We start from the raw sequence: 17,984 nt of genomic DNA on the forward strand, positions 1-17,984 counted from the left end.
TATATTTGCCTATGTAAGAGGGTTTTCAAGCCAAAGTTATTTAATTTGAAAATATTGTTTGGTGACTTCTTTCTTTTTTTCTTTTTTGCCTTTCCCTATTGCATCTTCGTTATTTTTCCCTAACTCAGAACTTTAGAGAGGTATTTTGTGTATGTATGTGTGTGCATGCTTTTCCAGATAACAATGATTCTCAATAAAAAGTTTAGTGAGAGCCAATAATTTAACTTTTTTAAGTCTCCATAGTTAGGGAAATTATTTGAATATGTACCTTTGATCATCTGTAATTTCTTTATGATCTGTTCTGGAGTCCCAGAGTCAAATTGTTTCAACATTTTTGGGGCACATTTTGTGGAGTAGCATGGAGCTTGTATTATGGTCAGGTAGAAAGACAATAAACATATAAACAATGTAGTATAACAAATAATAAATACTATGGCCAAAAGGGAAGGAAAATCATTAATGAATTTCAGGGGTAGGGGTATGGTTTCTAAAGAGAACAGTTGGAAAAAAAACTTGTTTGAGAAAATGATGCTTGAGTAGGGACCTAAAGTAAGAAAGTGTGAACCATATGGATATGAGGACTGGGGCCAGGAGCAGAGTATTCTGGTCATTGGAAATAACTTGTTCAATGACTCTGAAGTGGTATTATGCCTGATGTTTTGTTTTGTTTTTTTAATTTTTAATTTTATTATAATTTATTATAATTTAATTATTTTTTTTATGCCTGATGTTTCTAAGGAAAGTCGGGGGCAAATGATACAGGGAGAAAGACCTAAGATCACAAGTAAGCAGCAGGGTAGAAAAAGGGATTTAATTATGTTAAGCCCATAGGCCATTTGCCTATTACTATGAATGAGATAGGAAGCTAATGGAGTGTATTGAGCAGAAGAGTAAATTATCTCACTCACATGTTTAAAAGATCTTTGAGACTATAGATGAGCATGGATGCTGTTGTAATAACCCAGGCAAGAAATGATAGACACATAGGCAAGACTACTACTTGTGGAGATGATTAGAAGGGGTTAGATTCTGTAAATACTTTGAAGTTAGAAGAACAGAGAGGTTTTATTGTTAAATTTTGGGTGGGAGAGAAAGCCATCAAGGATGACCCTAAGATTGGCCTGAGCAATTGATAAGGAAAACTATTTTGGGTGTGGTAGGGGAGCTCTTTTTGAAGGAAAGATTGGCAGTTTAATCTTGAACATGCTATGATTGAGAAGACTCTCCTAGATACCTAGGTGGGAGAGGTCAAGTAGGCTAGGCAATTGGATTTGTGACATTTGAGTTCTGGGGGGGAGGTCTGGGTAACATCTAAATTTAGGAATTGTTAGAATATAAATTTGATATTTAAAGGCATATGATAAGGTAAAATCACCAAGAGAGATACTGGTATTGCTGGAAAAGAGAAGGTTTTCCTGGTTTAAGGACTCAGGCTAGGGGAACTTGGGATTTTAGGAATAGGGAGATGAGAAAGAATCTGTAGAGATTCTAAGAAGGAATAGTCACTGAGGTAAGAAGTCTGTAGAGGTTGTAAGAAGGAATAGTTGTGAGGTAAGGGAAAAGTCAAAAGGGTTGTATGATCAGAAGTAAGGGAAGAAAATGTTGCTAGAAAGAGCCAACAGAACGAGACTGTCCACTAATGATAAGATGAGAATTTCTTCTTAAATGAACTTTTTATATATACTCTTTAATGAACATGCCTTTCTCCTGAAATTCACTTTACAATAAAAAATAGTAAAGATCTTGCATGGAAAAAAAAAAAAAAGGATCTTGCATGATTAAATGTGTTAGATTCACATTTACCTGCTAAGAAAATGTCATTCTCTTATATTACAAAAGAAGCATTTCAGATTCAGAAATACCAGTTAACTTTGGCACAGTACAGTTAATCTAATGTACGGTGCATATTTAAATTTTACCAGTTAATTCTGATAACATCCTTTATAATAGTGCTACTCAAAAGTACTGGTTTGTATATAACAAATGTGCTCTAAAATGTGAATCCGTGTACCAGTTCCTTTACTAGGAAAGTATTATAAGGAAAAATCAGCTGGACTTAAGTGATATGCTTAGTAATGTAGTTGTTTTACCTTCTTGTATAAATTCCTTATCTTGTCATTGATGGGTAACAGTGTGAGTTTAAGAACTAGCAGTCAGTCCTTGGACCATATTTTAAATAAGCTTTATAGCTTTCCAGTATCATGTTGGATTTTTTTTTAACCCAGTATCATGTGTGTCTTTATTTTATTTTATTTTTTAAGATTTTATTTATTTATTCATGAGAGAGAGAGAGACAGAGGCAGAGACAGAGGGAGAAGCAGGCTCCATGCAGGGAGCCCGAAGCAGGACTTGATCCTGGGACTTCGGGATCATGCCCTGAGACAAAGACAGATGCTCAAATGCTGAGCCACCCAGGTGTCCCAGTATCATGTATCTTTAGTCTAATTTAATCTGAACCCAGATTCTCAGCCTTGTTTTTTGTTTTTCGTGTCATTGGCCTTTGAAGGTTAAGAGGCCTTTTTTTTTTTTTAAGGTTGTTTCTCAATTTGTACTTACCTGGTTTTCTTCATGATTAAATTTAGGTTATGTGGTAGGAAAGCTACATAAATGATTTTGTGTCCTCAGTGTATCGTGTCACAAGGCACACTGATAGCAATTTATCTATCTCTTTACTGGTGAAGTGCACTTGGATCACTCAGAAACCTGCCAGATTTCTCCTGTAAAGTTACCACTTTCTACTTTTTAGTGATTAATCTATGGGCAGATACTTTGAGACCAGATAATGATCTTATTCCTTAGCAGACATTCACTCAGTAGTTTTAATATCCATTGATGATTCTTTACTGAATCAGTTGTTTAAATGATGGTTGCAAATTGGTGCTATTTTAACTTAGCATTTCAGATCTTATACTTTATTTGGTATTCTAATATAAAGAAGGTTTTATATTTTCTCCCTATTCATTCATTTATATAGTATTTATGTTGTATAAATATCAAAATGCAGTCATAGATTTTTTTTGTTGTTGTTCAGTGGGTTGTAATTCATTTACCATCATTCATTTTGGTGCTCAAATTGCTAAGTTTTGTCAGGTGAGGGAACTTTTAGGCAGGCTCTGGTTTTGAGAGGTTCCTATCATTTTTATTTATTTATTTTTTTAAGATTTTATTTGTGTGAGAGAGAGAGAGATAGAGAGAGCATGAGCAACGGAGAGGGGGAGCCCAACCTGGGGCTGGTTCCCAGGACCCCCAGGATCATGACCTGAGCCGAAGGCAGATACTTAGGCACCCCAAGAGGTTCCTATGATTTTGTGAGCCTTTTCCCTTCAGGCAAAAGATGGTCCAAAATTATACTATCCCTATCCTAGGCCTGAATTTAGAATTAGCCATTTCCCTAAAAAGCACTAGTTCCTTTTAATAGAGAATGGTATTTGGAAATCTGGAGAATGGGAGTGTTCTTTCTTTGCCATTGTGCGAGGCAAGGGGTTATGTTATTGCCCTTTCCAGCTATACAGATTAGGAAATATGTGAGGAATGTGTGACTTGTGTTTTAATGTTTTTAATTCATGAATTTTTAATGATAACCTTTAATTCTAATCTGTTACTATTAGACCTTTCCTTGCCCCACCTTCTAGATTTCCTTTTCTGACATTGAGAATTCTGGCTTCTTGCAGTATCAGTTTATTTCTTAACTTGTTCAGTCATCCAATATACATAAAATAGTTTAAGAATTGCTGTAATCATACCACTTGACCAGTAAACCTACTAAATAGTGTTCAGAATTTGTTTTTAAGTTTTATTTGATCTTTAGTTTGAAAGTATATGGTCAAAGTACTTGGATTATTTAACATTTTCTCTGTTACTCATTTAAAGTATAGTTCAGTTCATTAATTTCTGTTTGTATTCCTTTTAAGGTTTTTGCCTTATCCCTCTTTTAAATTTTACTTTTGAATATTTAAAATATTAAGTAGGTTCCAGAGATCAAAACTACATGGAATGTGCTCAGAAAAGTATTATTTCCTCTCCCTTTTTCTTGCAACATCCACTGTTATCCCATCTTGGAACTAACCAGTTTAGTTTCTTGTCATACTTTTCTTTCATGTGTCTTTTTTTCTTTGTTTCTTTTTCTTTTTGAGAGAGAGAGAATGCACATTTATGTGGGGTGGAGGAAGGGAAGAGGGAGAGAGAAAGAATCTTAAGCAGGCTCCATGCTCAGCAGGCTTCCCGCTCAGTGCAGAGCCCGACTTGGGGCTCATCTCACGACCCTGAGGTCATGACCTGAGCTGAAATCAAGAGTCTGAATTGGACGCTTAACCAAGAGCTGCCCAGGCACCCCTCTTTTTTCTTGTTTTTTTACACAAAAGACAGCACATTACATAAATGCATACATGTATACATACTCATTTGTTCTTTGTTTTATTCACTTAGATGTATATTCTAAAAATCATATCAGTTTATAGAAATCTGTATTCTTTTTTCATACTCCATAGTACTGTACTGTGTGAATGTTCCAGTTGTTATAATTAATACCTGTGTATGGGCCATTTTAGATATCAGCATTTCTTAACCTTGATTTTGACAGTTTGGGCCAAATAATTCTTTGAGGAGCTTCTTTCCTGTGTATTGGCAGAGTGTTTTGCAGAATCTCTGATCTCTATTCACTAGATGCTACTCACTAGATGCTACCACCACCTCCCTACTCAAAACAATCAAAAATGTCCCTGGGCATTGCCAAGTGTTCTCTTGAGGCAAAATCACCCTGCTTTTGATAAGCACTGGTGTTGATAAGAGAAACTGGCAGTTGATGAAATCACTCAAGAATTAATAGACGAGAAGGAGCTGAAGATAGAATCCTAGGTAATACAGCAATTCACAAATGTCAACAAAGGAAGAAAAGCCTTCTTTAGAGATTAAGGTCAGGTAGAGAGGTAAAGGAAAGTCAGAAGAACTAATGTTGCAAAACCCATGGGGCGAGGATGGGTGTGGGGCCACATTTTCAGAGATTTGTCAACAGTGTATAGGACTACAGAGGAGTAGATAACCAATAAAAGGTTTTTATTACATTTGACATCTTGCCCTGGTAAAGAACAATTTCACCTAAATGGTGGGGCAAAAGGTAATAAAACTTGAGAGGAGAACTCTATAGGAAATGAGCAAGTAGAAAATCAGTTTGATAAAATTTGTGAAGGAAAGGAGAATTTGCTTATTTCACTGCTACGTCACAGTTCCTAGATCTCCTGGCTCATTGAATTAGTTAATGAAGTCTTGAGCTCATTGTAGACTTGGGAGGAAGAGCTTAGGGAGAGAGAGGAGTTGGGGTAGAGAAGATGGTAGGTAGTTGAAACAGGGTCCTATAGAAGTAGAAAGGGCCAAAATAAAATCCCTTAGCACTGAGAAGGGACTTTACCTTCACCAGAAGAGAAGTACTTTATCTGAGTCCAGATAAAAGAAAATAGAGTAGTCAACTCTTGTTTTTTTAGGTTTTTTCATTTTTAAATCTTCAGGCATACAAGAAAATAAAATAATAAGACAATGAACATTCATGTACCTACCACCTAGACTTAAAATTTTTGTTTCATGTTTCATCTACTATTTTTATCATCCCAGAATATTTTAAATTACGGACATTCCCAACATTTCTACCCGTAGTACTTGGTGATGCATCTTCTTCCTGCCAAAAACCCAATAGCCATCAATGAACAATTCTCTAATATCATCTAATTCCCATTTTATATTGATGTGTTTTTTTTTAAATAAAGATTTTATTAGAGAGAGAGAAAGAATGGGCACAAGTGAGGGGAGGAGTAGGGGGACAAGCAGACTCCACACTGAGTGAGGAGTCAGTGGGGAGCCTGACCTGGGGCTCAGTCCCATGAGCCTGAGATCACGATCTGAGCTGAAACCAAGAGTCAGACATTTAACAGACTTGAGCCACCCACATGCCCCTATATTCATATGTTTTATAGCTGCTTTTTCAAACCAGGATCCAAACAAGGAGCATTCACTGTATTCACATGTTATAACTCCTGGCTTTCTTTTGATCTTAAACAGTCCTCTCCCCTCCTCTTTTTTAAGGATTTTAACTTACTGAGGAAGTAGAGTCTTTTCTTAGTGTAAATAGTTTTTTCTGATTGTTTCCTCGTGATGATATTGAATTTATTCCTCTCTCATTTGTATTTCCTGAGAACTGGATGTTAAATCCAAGGCATGATAAGATTGGTAGTCCACATACTTAGCACAGCAAGAGGCACATGAGTTTGTCCCACCAAATGATTGTGAATCTGATCAGTAAGTTAAGGTGATGGCTAACAGAGTAAGAACCTTTGAAAGTGGTTGTCTAGGGCAGAAATTGTGAGAAGATTTCAACCTGAATGCTTTCATTTTTCTCAGTGAACTTGGTGGCAAAATCAGGGAATGTGATCATAGTGAGGCAGAATGAGAATTCAGAGTTGAGTACATAAAGAATGAGAGGTCTGGGTGTAATGGAAAGGGAAATGCTTGTAATTACCTTCAAATATTGAAGGATACGAGGGCACCTGGATGGCTCAGTAGTTGGGTGTCCGGCTCAAGTCATGATCCTGGGGTCCTGGGACCAAGTCCCACATCGGTCTCCCCATGGGGAGCCTGCTTCTCCCTCTGCCTGTGTCTCTGCCTCTCTTTCTGTGTCTCTCATGAATAAATAAATAAAATCTTAAGAAATATATATATTGAAGGACAGGTGTAGTGACAAAGGAAGCGATTTATTTTGCCTCATTACTTTAGAGCATTTTCTCAGAGCAGGGTTCTAGATGTCTAATAAAATATATATTCCTGGTCTTTGTGGATCTGTCTGCTTTTAAATGTTTTGGGGAATTCTCAGGCAAAACTAGTGCCCTGACCAGTACAACTGAACTAACATGAATAGATATAGTGAAGATATTAAAATACAGACTCTTGTTTCCCAAAATAGAATTAGCTTTTAGCAAAGTCTGCATTCTCTAACACTAGGAATGTATTTATTAAGTTCCCACTTTCTTTCTCTGATCTTTATAACTTGTATCCATTTGTTATACTTCTACTTTCTGACCTCCAGAATGGCTACCATGGTAGAAAATTTCAAGATGAGATTTTTGTTTGGGAGATAGATGATTAAAATTTGGCCCAAAATGTCTTTTATATAGGATTAACAAATATATTGAGGTGGAATGAGATCAAAGTCAGTTGTATAGTAAAACCTCACATGGAGTAAATGCTCTTGTCTGCTGAAGAAATGTTTTCTTCATGGCAGAGATTCTGGTACTGAATGGAACCATTCTGATTGTAACATAGATTCGGATCACCTAGGTAGGCCATGAAAATTCTATCTTTGTATTAGTATAGGCTTTATTATTTCTCAAGAGCATCCTGACATTGCTTGTCTGGTATACAGAGTATAGGTGAAAAAAGAATAGGAAAGAGAATGTGGGCATGCCGTACAGGTGTGTATCTTAAAATTAATCCAGATATTTATTATTCTTTTCCATCCCAGCCTGGATAATAGATATTTTCAAAGTATGCTAACTCTGGGAATTTAGATTTATATATATAACCATGCTGATGCTGAAATGAAAAAAAGTTGTTTTAATCTTTGACAGGGATAGATTGCATTCATATTGAAAAGCACTGCTGTATTACATATGTATATATGTAATATATACATATATATATGATTCTAATGAAATAATAATATATTAAAATACTGGTTTTTTTCCTCTAAAAATATTTTTAGTTCTGAGCCATCTGAAGATGAAGAGTCCCAGGGCCTTCCTACCATGTCAGGTAGAAATAATGATGATATTTCGGAATTGGAAGACCTTTCGGAATTGGAAGACCTTAAAGATGCTAAACTTCAGACCTTGAAGGAACTTTTCCCACAAAGAAGTGATAATGATTTACTTAAGGTTATACCCTTTTATAGTAATTGGTTATTGAGCTATAATGATGTTTAAAATTTCTCTTGTATCTAGTACTGTATTTAGTGGATAGTCATTTTTCTAAATATATCTTAAGTTTTGAGATAATTAACTTTATTTTACATAATAATAAAAGTCAGTGCCAGAGATTTACTTGTTGGAAGTCTTAAAGGTTTAAATAGGTAATGTTATTCACGTATAAATAATATAATGTATGTAATATTTCCCTGAATAGTTCACATAGCTTATGCGGTTTTTTTTGGGGGGGGGTGTGCTTGTATGTGTGTGTGCTTAAATAGTTGTAAAAGACTCCCCCTTCCTCATCTCCCATTAGAAAGTCTCAGAAATGTCAGGAAGCCCCCATCTTCATAATGACAGAGAGTTGCTATTGGTATTTAATACCAAAGGGCCAGGGACACTAAATGCCCTGCAGTACCCAGGATCGTCCTGCATAACAAAAGAGTTATCCTGTCAGTAGCACTCTTGTGGAGAAACATTGATTGTATATAGAAACAAAATAAGTGGCTGTATTTGGACTGTAATAGTTATCCTTCCTTATAAGAGCACATAAAAACTGACCATTCAATTAAATTTCAGGTAGAGAATAAATCTCTGAAGATTACTAGTAAATAGGTTATTTCTAACTCTGTCACTTATTGGTTGAATGACCCTAGGGGGATCATTTAATTGCAGGTTTACATGTTTTTCACCTTTGTATCTGTCATGATCACCACCATCTCCAATATGAACCTTAGGAGATAACATATCTGTATGGGGTAGGCAGGTAACTTTGAAGTGATGGACACTGGCATATCATATAGTATATGTTCTTACTGAAATGGGTAGCTACTCCATAGTGCCAACAGAATATGACCATGTGACATCAATGATAGCCCTTTTTTATCAGGTTTCAGATTTTCCAAATAAAGTGAAAAAGCTGTTATTTACTGTTGATCAATTTAGTAACTTTCTTAGGATATAAGTTAAGTGCCATGAAGATCACCTACTTAAAGTGTGTAATTTAGTGGTTTTTAGTATATTTACAAACTTGTGTAATTATCATCATAATCTAACTTAAGGACTTTTAATCTTTCCAAAAAAGAAGCTATTCATTAACAGTCCTTCCACAGTTCCCTCCTCTAGCTCTAGGCAACCACTAATCTCTGTCTTTGTAGATGTGTCTATTCACATTTTATATAAATGGGATAATCCCATTTATATATTAAGATGTTATTTTTGTGACTGGCTTCTTTCATTTAGCAAAAGGGTGTCAGGTTCATCCATATTGTATCAGTACTTCGTTAACTTTTTATAGTAACTAATTTAAAGAAATAAATACTATTTAGGCCAAAAACATGTCTGAATTGAGCTGGTCTTGGGCCTACTAGTTTAAACTCTGTAGAATAAATTATTATTATTCTCTGTTATTTTTAGCATGACAATCTCCCTCCCCAATCATTTTGATACCTTCTTACTGTTAGCTTTGGTGGTATCTTGACTCTGCACCTTGCTAGCAGTATTATTTTCCTCCCAGTGTGATTTTTTTTTCTAGAATAAGAAGACAGTGAATGTAGCGAAGAGTACTTGCAGGGGCTGCTAACAGTGTTGGAAATAGCTTCCAACAGAATAAACATGATGGAGTATTCTGTATTCAAAGGAGTAAATTTCAGGTGAAAAATAGTTTAGCCTGATTGCTAATTGTTCATGTAGTTGAAGGGTATTTTTCATCTGTAAGAATATTTATCTCTAATTGTATAATTGCAGTGGGAAAATAGGATTGATACACAGAATTTGTATGCATGTTTCATTAATTAGTATATGAAATTTAGGGAATTTAGTGTATCACTCCAAAGCAGAGCACTCTTGAATTGCTCTGCATTCAACTGATCTCTATCTGAAACGATTTAAAGGTGACATTTATAAAGTACTCTGTAAAGGCTCTTAAACCCAAGAAGTTGAAAAATATAAATTTAGTTCTAGACATGTTAAGAATATGCTTTGGCTATTTTGAAAATGAAGAGGGGCTTACAGGATATTAAAGGATTCAAGATTAGGAAAACTGGTAGAAGAGAGTACTCTTACTTGATTTGAGACTGTTTAATATAAAAATAGCTTATTAAAAAATGTAAGGTCTTTTTAAAAACAACTAGCTCATTGGAAATTAGGGGAACTATAGCAAGAGAAAAATATGAGATATTTATTTAGTTTCTTCTCAAATACAGAATGTTGTAGATTACTACAAAAAATTATATATTGATATTAGTTATATAAATATATGAATATGTTCTTGAATAAATTCAGGCAATTCAGAAATAGAGGAAATATCAAAAAGAACCTTTCATCCCACTCATTCTTAAGAAGTCTTAGATTAAAAGAAATAATTGCAGAATTGTGGTTTATTTTTTTCATAAATAAAAAAGGAGTAATACAAATGTCTACCAGTGTCCCTTCCTCTCTCCCTCTCCCTCCTTCTCCTTCTCTCTCACTGCTTAGACATTTAAGTAGGGAGTTTTTAAGGCGTCAGTGCAGAACCTTGCATTTAAAAAATTAAAATAACAAAACCTTGAATACACTGTATATATTTCACTACACAGGGATGATGAGTAAGTCCAATAACATTTTAAGATGCGCTCACATTGTACAGACTAATGTGAAATAATTCTTTTTTTTTAATGTGAAATAAATTAAAACAATCTTTTCTTACTCTGTTAGTTGATTGAATCAACGAGCACTATGGATGGAGCAATTGCTGCCGCCTTGCTGATGTTTGGTGATGCAGGTATGCCTGACTTAGTTTCTAGCCATGTAAATTTATTAGTTTTATAGTAATAAATATCTTCACATTTTTAATAATTGCTCTACAGTATACCAAGCACCTTCATGAATTCTTACAGGAACCTTGTGAGTTATTAATAGCTTCAGTTTTTTTAAATGAAGAAACTGAAGCTTAAGAAGGTTAAGTGACTTACCTGAGGTCATACAGCTATTTGGGAACCATATTTTCTAGGGTGATTTTTTTTTTTCCCCTAGGGAGGGGGCAGGTTTTCATTGGTAATTTTGCTTGTTTTCTACAGATCAAATGTCCTAACAGTGAAGTTTTGGAAGGTATATTTTCTTTCTTTCTTAAGTATCTTTTCTAATTGCATTGTGGTTTTATTTACAGGTCTACAAATCTGAGTCAGTAGGAACATAATGTCTTGTGGAAAGTCCTAGCTGGTAATCAGCATTCCTTCATTTAGTAAATATTTATGCTATGTTCCAGGCTTGGGATACAAAAATAAATGCATTTGAAGGAGCTTGCAATATAAAGCATCTCCAATTTTTTTTTTTCTTAGCAAATACTGTCTTGGTTTCTTTTTTGCTTCCTAACTTGTATATTCCAAACAAGTAAAAATAATCTGTAATCCCACTACCAAAAAAACATTTAAGGAATGAAAGCAAACCCACACTCGTTAACCACTCTTAAATTTGCTTTGTATCATTTTCAACTTTTCCTATGCTTGTACCTACCATTACAACACATGCACACACATTCAGTTAGGAAATGCAGTGACAGTACTAGTTTGCATTTTTAAAAAAATATCATTTGATGATTTATCATGGTTTACTCTTCAGAACAATCAGATTTATCCAATTTTTAAATATGGCCCCGTAACATTCCTCTGTACCTACCCATATCATTGGTTTGTTAACTATTTCTCTGTTAATTAGCATTTATGTTTCCATTATTTTATTATAATACTAAGTTAAATAGCCTTAAAGAGAAAATCTTTATGTTACTCTTTCTGTAGGCTAAATTTCAAACTGGGATGCTGAATCAAAGGATATACACATTTAAAAGTTTAATATGTACTTCTATGTTACTTTTTTAAGGGTTGTTAAAATTCAGTTTTTCATCAGCATTGTTGATGAAAATCAATGCCCATTTCCCTAAGTGGATTTTTTTAGCTTTAAAAATTTTTTTGAACTTTAAAATACATATGCAAAAATAGAAGATAACATAGTGTGTTCCCGTGGGCCTATCATCCCTCTTCAACAAATGTCTACCTCACTTTTACTTCCAACCAGTAGATTTTATTGGAGTGCATTCCAAAGATGAAATTGTTTCATCCATATGAAATATTTTAAATCTTTCATTTTCTTCAATTTGAGCAAGGGAATAGTATTGTGTTGTGTGGGTGCTACCTACACAGAATGTTAAGATTCTTCCTTTTCTTCCACTTACTAGCTGTGTGACCTTGGGCAGCGTTGCCTAACTCTTCCATATCTCTGTTTCCTTAGCAGCAAAATAGCATAATAATAGTACCAAACTCGTAGGTTGTTGTGAAGAAGTGATAAAGTTATGTGTGGCACATAATAAGTAACTGTGTTAACATAGTAAATGTTAGTATCATTTGTTCTTAATGGTCATCTGATGATAGAAAATGGTATAGGAGAAAGTTGACTGTATCTCTCTCATTACCGTACATAGCCCTTAGCACTTATTGTAAAACTTCCTGAAAAATGATGGACTCAACGAACATTTGTTGAGTTGCAGAATGGTTTGGGAAATTTTACATATACTTTCTTGTTAGAATATTTTAGTATTCTATAATCTTTCCAAATTTTTAGAAAAAGCTTTATTCCATAGTAGTGTCTAATCTTTTTTCTCTTGAGTAACTCGTTTCATTCACCTTAATCATTAATTTAACAAGTATTTTTGAGCATCTACCATAGGTGCCAGATGCTATTTTAGGAATTGAGGATATGGAAGGAAACAAAATGGACAAAACATTTGCCTTCATGGAGTTTACAATCCTCATTAAATTTGAATTTCATTTGAGTTTTTTTCTTCTCCTTGCACAGTACATTGATATTATTTCTTATTGGAAAAAAAAAATATTTTGGGGGTGCCTGGATGGCTCAGTTGGTTAAGTGTCTGACTCTTGATCTCAGCTCAGGTTTTGATTGCAGAGTGGTAAGTTCAAGTGCCTAATTGGGCTCCAGGCTGGGCATGGAGCCTACTTAATAATAATAGTAATAATAATAATAAAATAAAATAAAATAAATAATTTCAAGTAGAAAGTTATAAGGAAAGAATAAATTAGGGTTCTTTTTTGTTTTTTAAGTAAACTTCCATGCTTTATCTTGGAATGGATTGAACCATCGTATCAGTCCTCTTCATCTTTTTTAGTATATTACACTTCTGTGGTGATATACAGAATGACAGCTTTGCCTCGCCAACATAAGATAGCCTTCAATATACAGTAAGACAGGAAACTATTTTGGATATTTTGGGAGTTTTCCAAAAACTGGCCTTTTTAAATACCTACTAAGAGATTATGGGCAGTTCTACACATTGTGATGTTGGATATTGGTTTTAGCACAGATTATAATCTTTTATAGATAATATTTCACATACTAAACAATAGGGGTACCTATTATGCATTGCTTTCTGAAGGTTTTCATTTATGAATACTAGGTTATATAAACAATAATAAATGCCTCCAAGGTTTTTACACTGTTTTTAAAGGTAATAATATGAATTTATTGATATTGTTAGGAATCTCGAGTTATTTCTTCCACTTCTCTATGTTTGTATAAAAATAAGCAAAACATTTTTATGTGATTGTGATCTTTTTATATTTGCTGTTTTGTAACCTTTTCATTCATTAGACATCTTTCCAAGTTTATTTTTAAAAGTCTACTTGATTTATAGCAGTGCGATTTATGTATATGTTCTAATTTGGTTAATATCTTGGGCATTTAGATAGTTTGCCAGAATTCTTGTATGTATAATTCTGTAGAATAAATTCCTAGAGAAAGAATTGTTGGACTAAAAGACATCTAAAATTCTGAGATATATTATTTAGATTGCCTTCCAGAAAGGGCATAACAATGCATAATGTTTAAAAGTGCCTTTTTGCCTGTGGTCTGCTAGGATTGTCTGTTTTTTTAAGGGATGAAAAATAATGGTATTTTATTTCTTCATTTAACCTGTTTTTAATTATTAATGAAGTTGAGCATCTTTTCATTTTTTTACTGTTGAACTGCCTATATGTTCTTTGTTTTCTTTTTTACAGTTTCACATTTTATTTTTTATTGTTAAATACTGAACTTAGATGAAATTTATTTTCATCTGGGGTATAAGGTACAATTTTAACTTTTTTTCTGAAATTGATGGGTGCTCCCAATAAAATATGGAAATTATGAAACACAATTTGGAAGTGATCTTTAGTGTAAGATATGAACTTTTCTTTAGGTATATGCAAGAAAAAAATATTTGTTGAAGCATAGCTAACACAATGTTGCATTAATTTCAAGTGTATAACAGTGATTGAACAACTATACCTTGCTGCACTCACCATAAATGAGCACATCTCACAGAATAGGGAATATTATCAGTGGTTTGTAATAGCATTGTATGGTGACAGATGATAGCTACACTTGAGGTGAGCACAGCATATAGATAGAGATATATGCAAAATTTTAAATTATAAATAGAGTAGATTTAAATGTAGGCAGTGTTGTGTGTTATGTGACATTTTTGTACTAAAATTTTAAATTTGCATTTTCTTCCACATTTATTTGCAAAAGTGTTTTCCCTCTAGCCATTTTAAATACATGTAAATATTTGGTGTCATAATATTTTCAAAAAGGAATGATACATAAACATAATTGAGATTGAAGAATCTTTTATTGACAAAGCAAAGTTCTTGTTCTTTTAGGGAAGAAACATGTCTAGGTGACATGGCATAAATCATCTAGTTTGAAGCTTTTTTTCAGACTTAGAATATTACTAACAGTGCTTACCGTACCCCAACAAATATATAAGTGATGATCTCTTTTTAAAGTGGATAATGGGAATTAGTTGGTATCCGCAGAATGCACATTAACTTTTTGAAAAAAATTGGAAGACAAAAATCTAACCATCACACTTACATGATATTATACTTTAAAACATTAATAACATTTACTTTGTTAAAACTATATTACAAAATTTTCAGGCTTAGAACTTAAAAGCTGTCATGTTTACATTTAGTTTAAATATTGTACTTCTACCAGTTTTTTTTATAACCGCAGTTAGGGTACTGATTTAATACTGCAGTTTTGTAAGCTTTAGCAGATTGTGTCATATTAGCAGAGCAGTATGTCGAATTTGCTCTCTAAAAGTAAGAAATAGAGAAATGTATTCAAAGTATAAATATGTAATATAGCTTTCTTTTTTTGTTTTTTAAGATTTTAGTTTTAAGTAATTTCTACACCCATTGTGGGTCTTGAGCTCACAACCCCAATATCAAAAGTCATATGCTCTACCTACTGAGCCAGCCAGGCACCCCTATAATATAGCTTCTTGAGATCATGTAGTTTGAGTTTTTCTTTCAGTTATGACAGAATATGTAAATTTTCTATCACTGTTACAGCCTCTATGTTACACTCTCTTGGCTTTAGGTTAAGAGCATTAATCGCTTGAGCTGTCTGTATTTCACTTCCTCCCCATTTGTTAAATGAGAGAGACTATTACCTACTTTGTAAGTTTATTGTTGAAGATAAATGAAACAACAGTTAATAAAAGCCCTTTGCAAAGCCTGGTACATAGTAAACAATTATTGGTATCAGTGATGGTATTCAAATAAGCTACACTGATAGGGTTCATTTTTTTTTCACTGCTGAATACTCAATCACTGGAGAGAACCTTTTCCTTTCAATATTGCTCTGTAGAATTACTCGTCATTTTAGTGTTGTTATTATTGTTAAAGTGATGGTTTATAAATAACATCATTTCTACTTTTGAAAGACTGATAAGAGTCTCTGTTTTTCTTTTAAACTCAGTTGACATTGAGTATACATGATATATAGAAGAAATAACATTGGGCCTGATGTCAAGAGAACTATCTGTACATGGATACGTTATAATAACGTTTTTGCCTTTATTTTATATTAATACTTATAAAAACTGTGCAGACTTTGATTGTTCCTCTCTGTTTTAGAAGGTGGTGGACCCAGGAAAAGAAAATTATCTTCTTCTTCTGAGCCATATGAGGAAGATGAATTTAATGATGATCAGTCTATGAAAAAGAAAAGACTGGATCATGTAAGTTACATTTGAATTGTATCAAACTTAGCTGTTAGGCACAGAGTATCTTGAATCTGTGGATATTAGACCTAAATGAATCAGTCCTTCTCTTTCATAGCCAAATCAGAGTTTGCATTTCTTCAATGACTTTTTGCTTTCATTTTAATTTATTTCGTATTAATTATTTATCTCTAAGTTATAAAAGTAATTATTAGGAATATTCTAGTGGCATGATAAAGTAACTTTGGGAAAATATACTTTTAATACATAGTTTAACACTCACGAAAGACAGCTATTATCACCACCAGCACCATTTCCTCCTCCTCAGAGATCGCTATTTATAATTCTTCTAGGTGATGTCTTTGATATTCATGTCTTATCTAAAAATAATTATGGTTGTGCATTTATTGAGTTACTCTATAGTTTTCCATTAACTTTCACTTTATGAATAGAACTACAGAGAGGCCTCCCAGTGAGACCAGAGATAGTCCTCCCTGCCTGCATTCAAGACAACACAATTTCTTCTTGGTAATCAAAATCAGTTACCCCAACTTGTGTAGTAACTTTTTTTTTTTTAACCTGTAATTTAATGGAATAAGAAGCCCAAAGTAGCCAGATGGCAATCTCTACCCTAATTTACTGAGACAATTGTTATGTCCCTACATGGAAGCATTCTTTTTTTGAGAACTAATACTGATGGGAAGTTGAAATTCTATGAATGGGTTTTTTTTAGGTATGAGGAACAGCTGTAGTATAAGAGACTAGGCCCACATTTTAGTTTACAGATATATGTATAATGACTCTGGGGAAAGCATCATATTGATTGCTGATTCAAAGCATTTACTTTTTTCATACATTAGTTTTGTGTGTTCTCTGTAAGTTCACGTGCTGAATTTTCACTAAGTGGTACCACTGTTATCTAAGCCCACTGCTTCTAAGTTTTGATGCACATGATGAAATCACTGAACTTGGGCATAAATTCATTGATGCACTTCTCTTAGCTCCCTGGTCAGGAACATTATGGTGTCACAGTGTACTATGTGAATTAGGTCTTCTGCATATCTGTATATGATATATTAGTTTCCTAGGGCTGCCATGATAAAGTAACACAAACTGGGTGTCTTAAACAACAGAAACGTATTGTCTTACAGTTCTGAAGCTAGTGTATCAGAAGGGTTGGTTTTTTCTGAAGAAGGTTTTCCATTATTCTCTCTTTGTTTCTGGTGGTTTGCTGGCAACTTTAGTGTTCCTTGGCTTGTAGATCCTTGCCTTCATCGTCCTATTGCATGTTGCTTGCGTGCGTATCTGTCTCCAAATTTTCCTTTTTATAAAGACACCAGTCATTAGATTAGGGCTCACCTTAATTTTAATTTGATTATCTCAGTCACATTCTGAGGTACTGGGTGATACTCATAACATGAATATTGAAGGTACACAATTCAACCCATAACTGGTATTTCCAGAAGCAAGTAGATAGGAAAGACAGCTTAGGATAGGTTTCTCTTACTGTCCCTTCAATGAGGAAAGGGGTCCAGTGTAATCAGCCTGCCACCAGACAGTTGACTACTCCCCCAAGGAATGGTGGTGGTATTATGGAAACTCATTGTTGGCCTTTGCTCTTGGCAGGTCAGGTATTTGTTGGTAGCAATGGTCAGATAAATCTTGGTATGGGACTGTGTTGTTGATCTCTCAGCACAGCCTCAATTCCTGTTGCCATGGCCATTTGTATGTAGACCCATTGAACAGGCCAAGTGCCTGTGGTGGTATTGGTATTCACAGAATAGATCATCTTGTCCATCTGATTACTAAAAATGTCCTCTGTAGTAGATGCCCTTTGCTGAACATTCTCAAGAAAAATTGTTGCCTTTGCATTCTGTTCTCAGAAAAACTCCTGATAAATTCAACAGTGCATCTCTTTCCCAGACTTCTGGTCACCAGTCTTTTACTCTCCACTTTGGCCTCTGCCCATAATATATCATAGCTGTGTACACCTGATCATC

General features: G+C 34.1%; 1 protein-coding gene across 6 annotated transcripts in view; it reads left to right on the top strand.

Annotated features, from left to right (window-relative positions):
* SMARCAD1 (SWI/SNF-related, matrix-associated actin-dependent regulator of chromatin, subfamily a, containing DEAD/H box 1) overlaps positions 1 to 17,984 on the top strand; it is a 78,357-nt gene that overhangs the window by 16,342 nt on the left and 44,031 nt on the right. For 4 of the 6 annotated variants that reach the window (XM_041759237.1, XM_041759239.1, XM_041759238.1 and 1 more), the window contains exons 4-6: positions 7,745 to 7,916; positions 10,641 to 10,707; positions 15,899 to 16,002. In XM_041759237.1, coding sequence (XP_041615171.1) covers positions 7,745 to 7,916; positions 10,641 to 10,707; positions 15,899 to 16,002 — 343 coding nt within the window. Of the gene's footprint in view, positions 1 to 7,744; positions 7,917 to 10,640; positions 10,708 to 11,128; positions 11,145 to 15,898; positions 16,003 to 17,984 lie in introns of those variants that run through there. The other 2 variants (XM_041759240.1, XM_041759241.1) reach the window with 2 other exon arrangements.

This window comes from Vulpes lagopus, chromosome 6 (genome assembly GCF_018345385.1).
Source record: "Vulpes lagopus strain Blue_001 chromosome 6, ASM1834538v1, whole genome shotgun sequence".
Classification (NCBI taxonomy): domain Eukaryota; kingdom Metazoa; phylum Chordata; class Mammalia; order Carnivora; family Canidae; genus Vulpes; species Vulpes lagopus.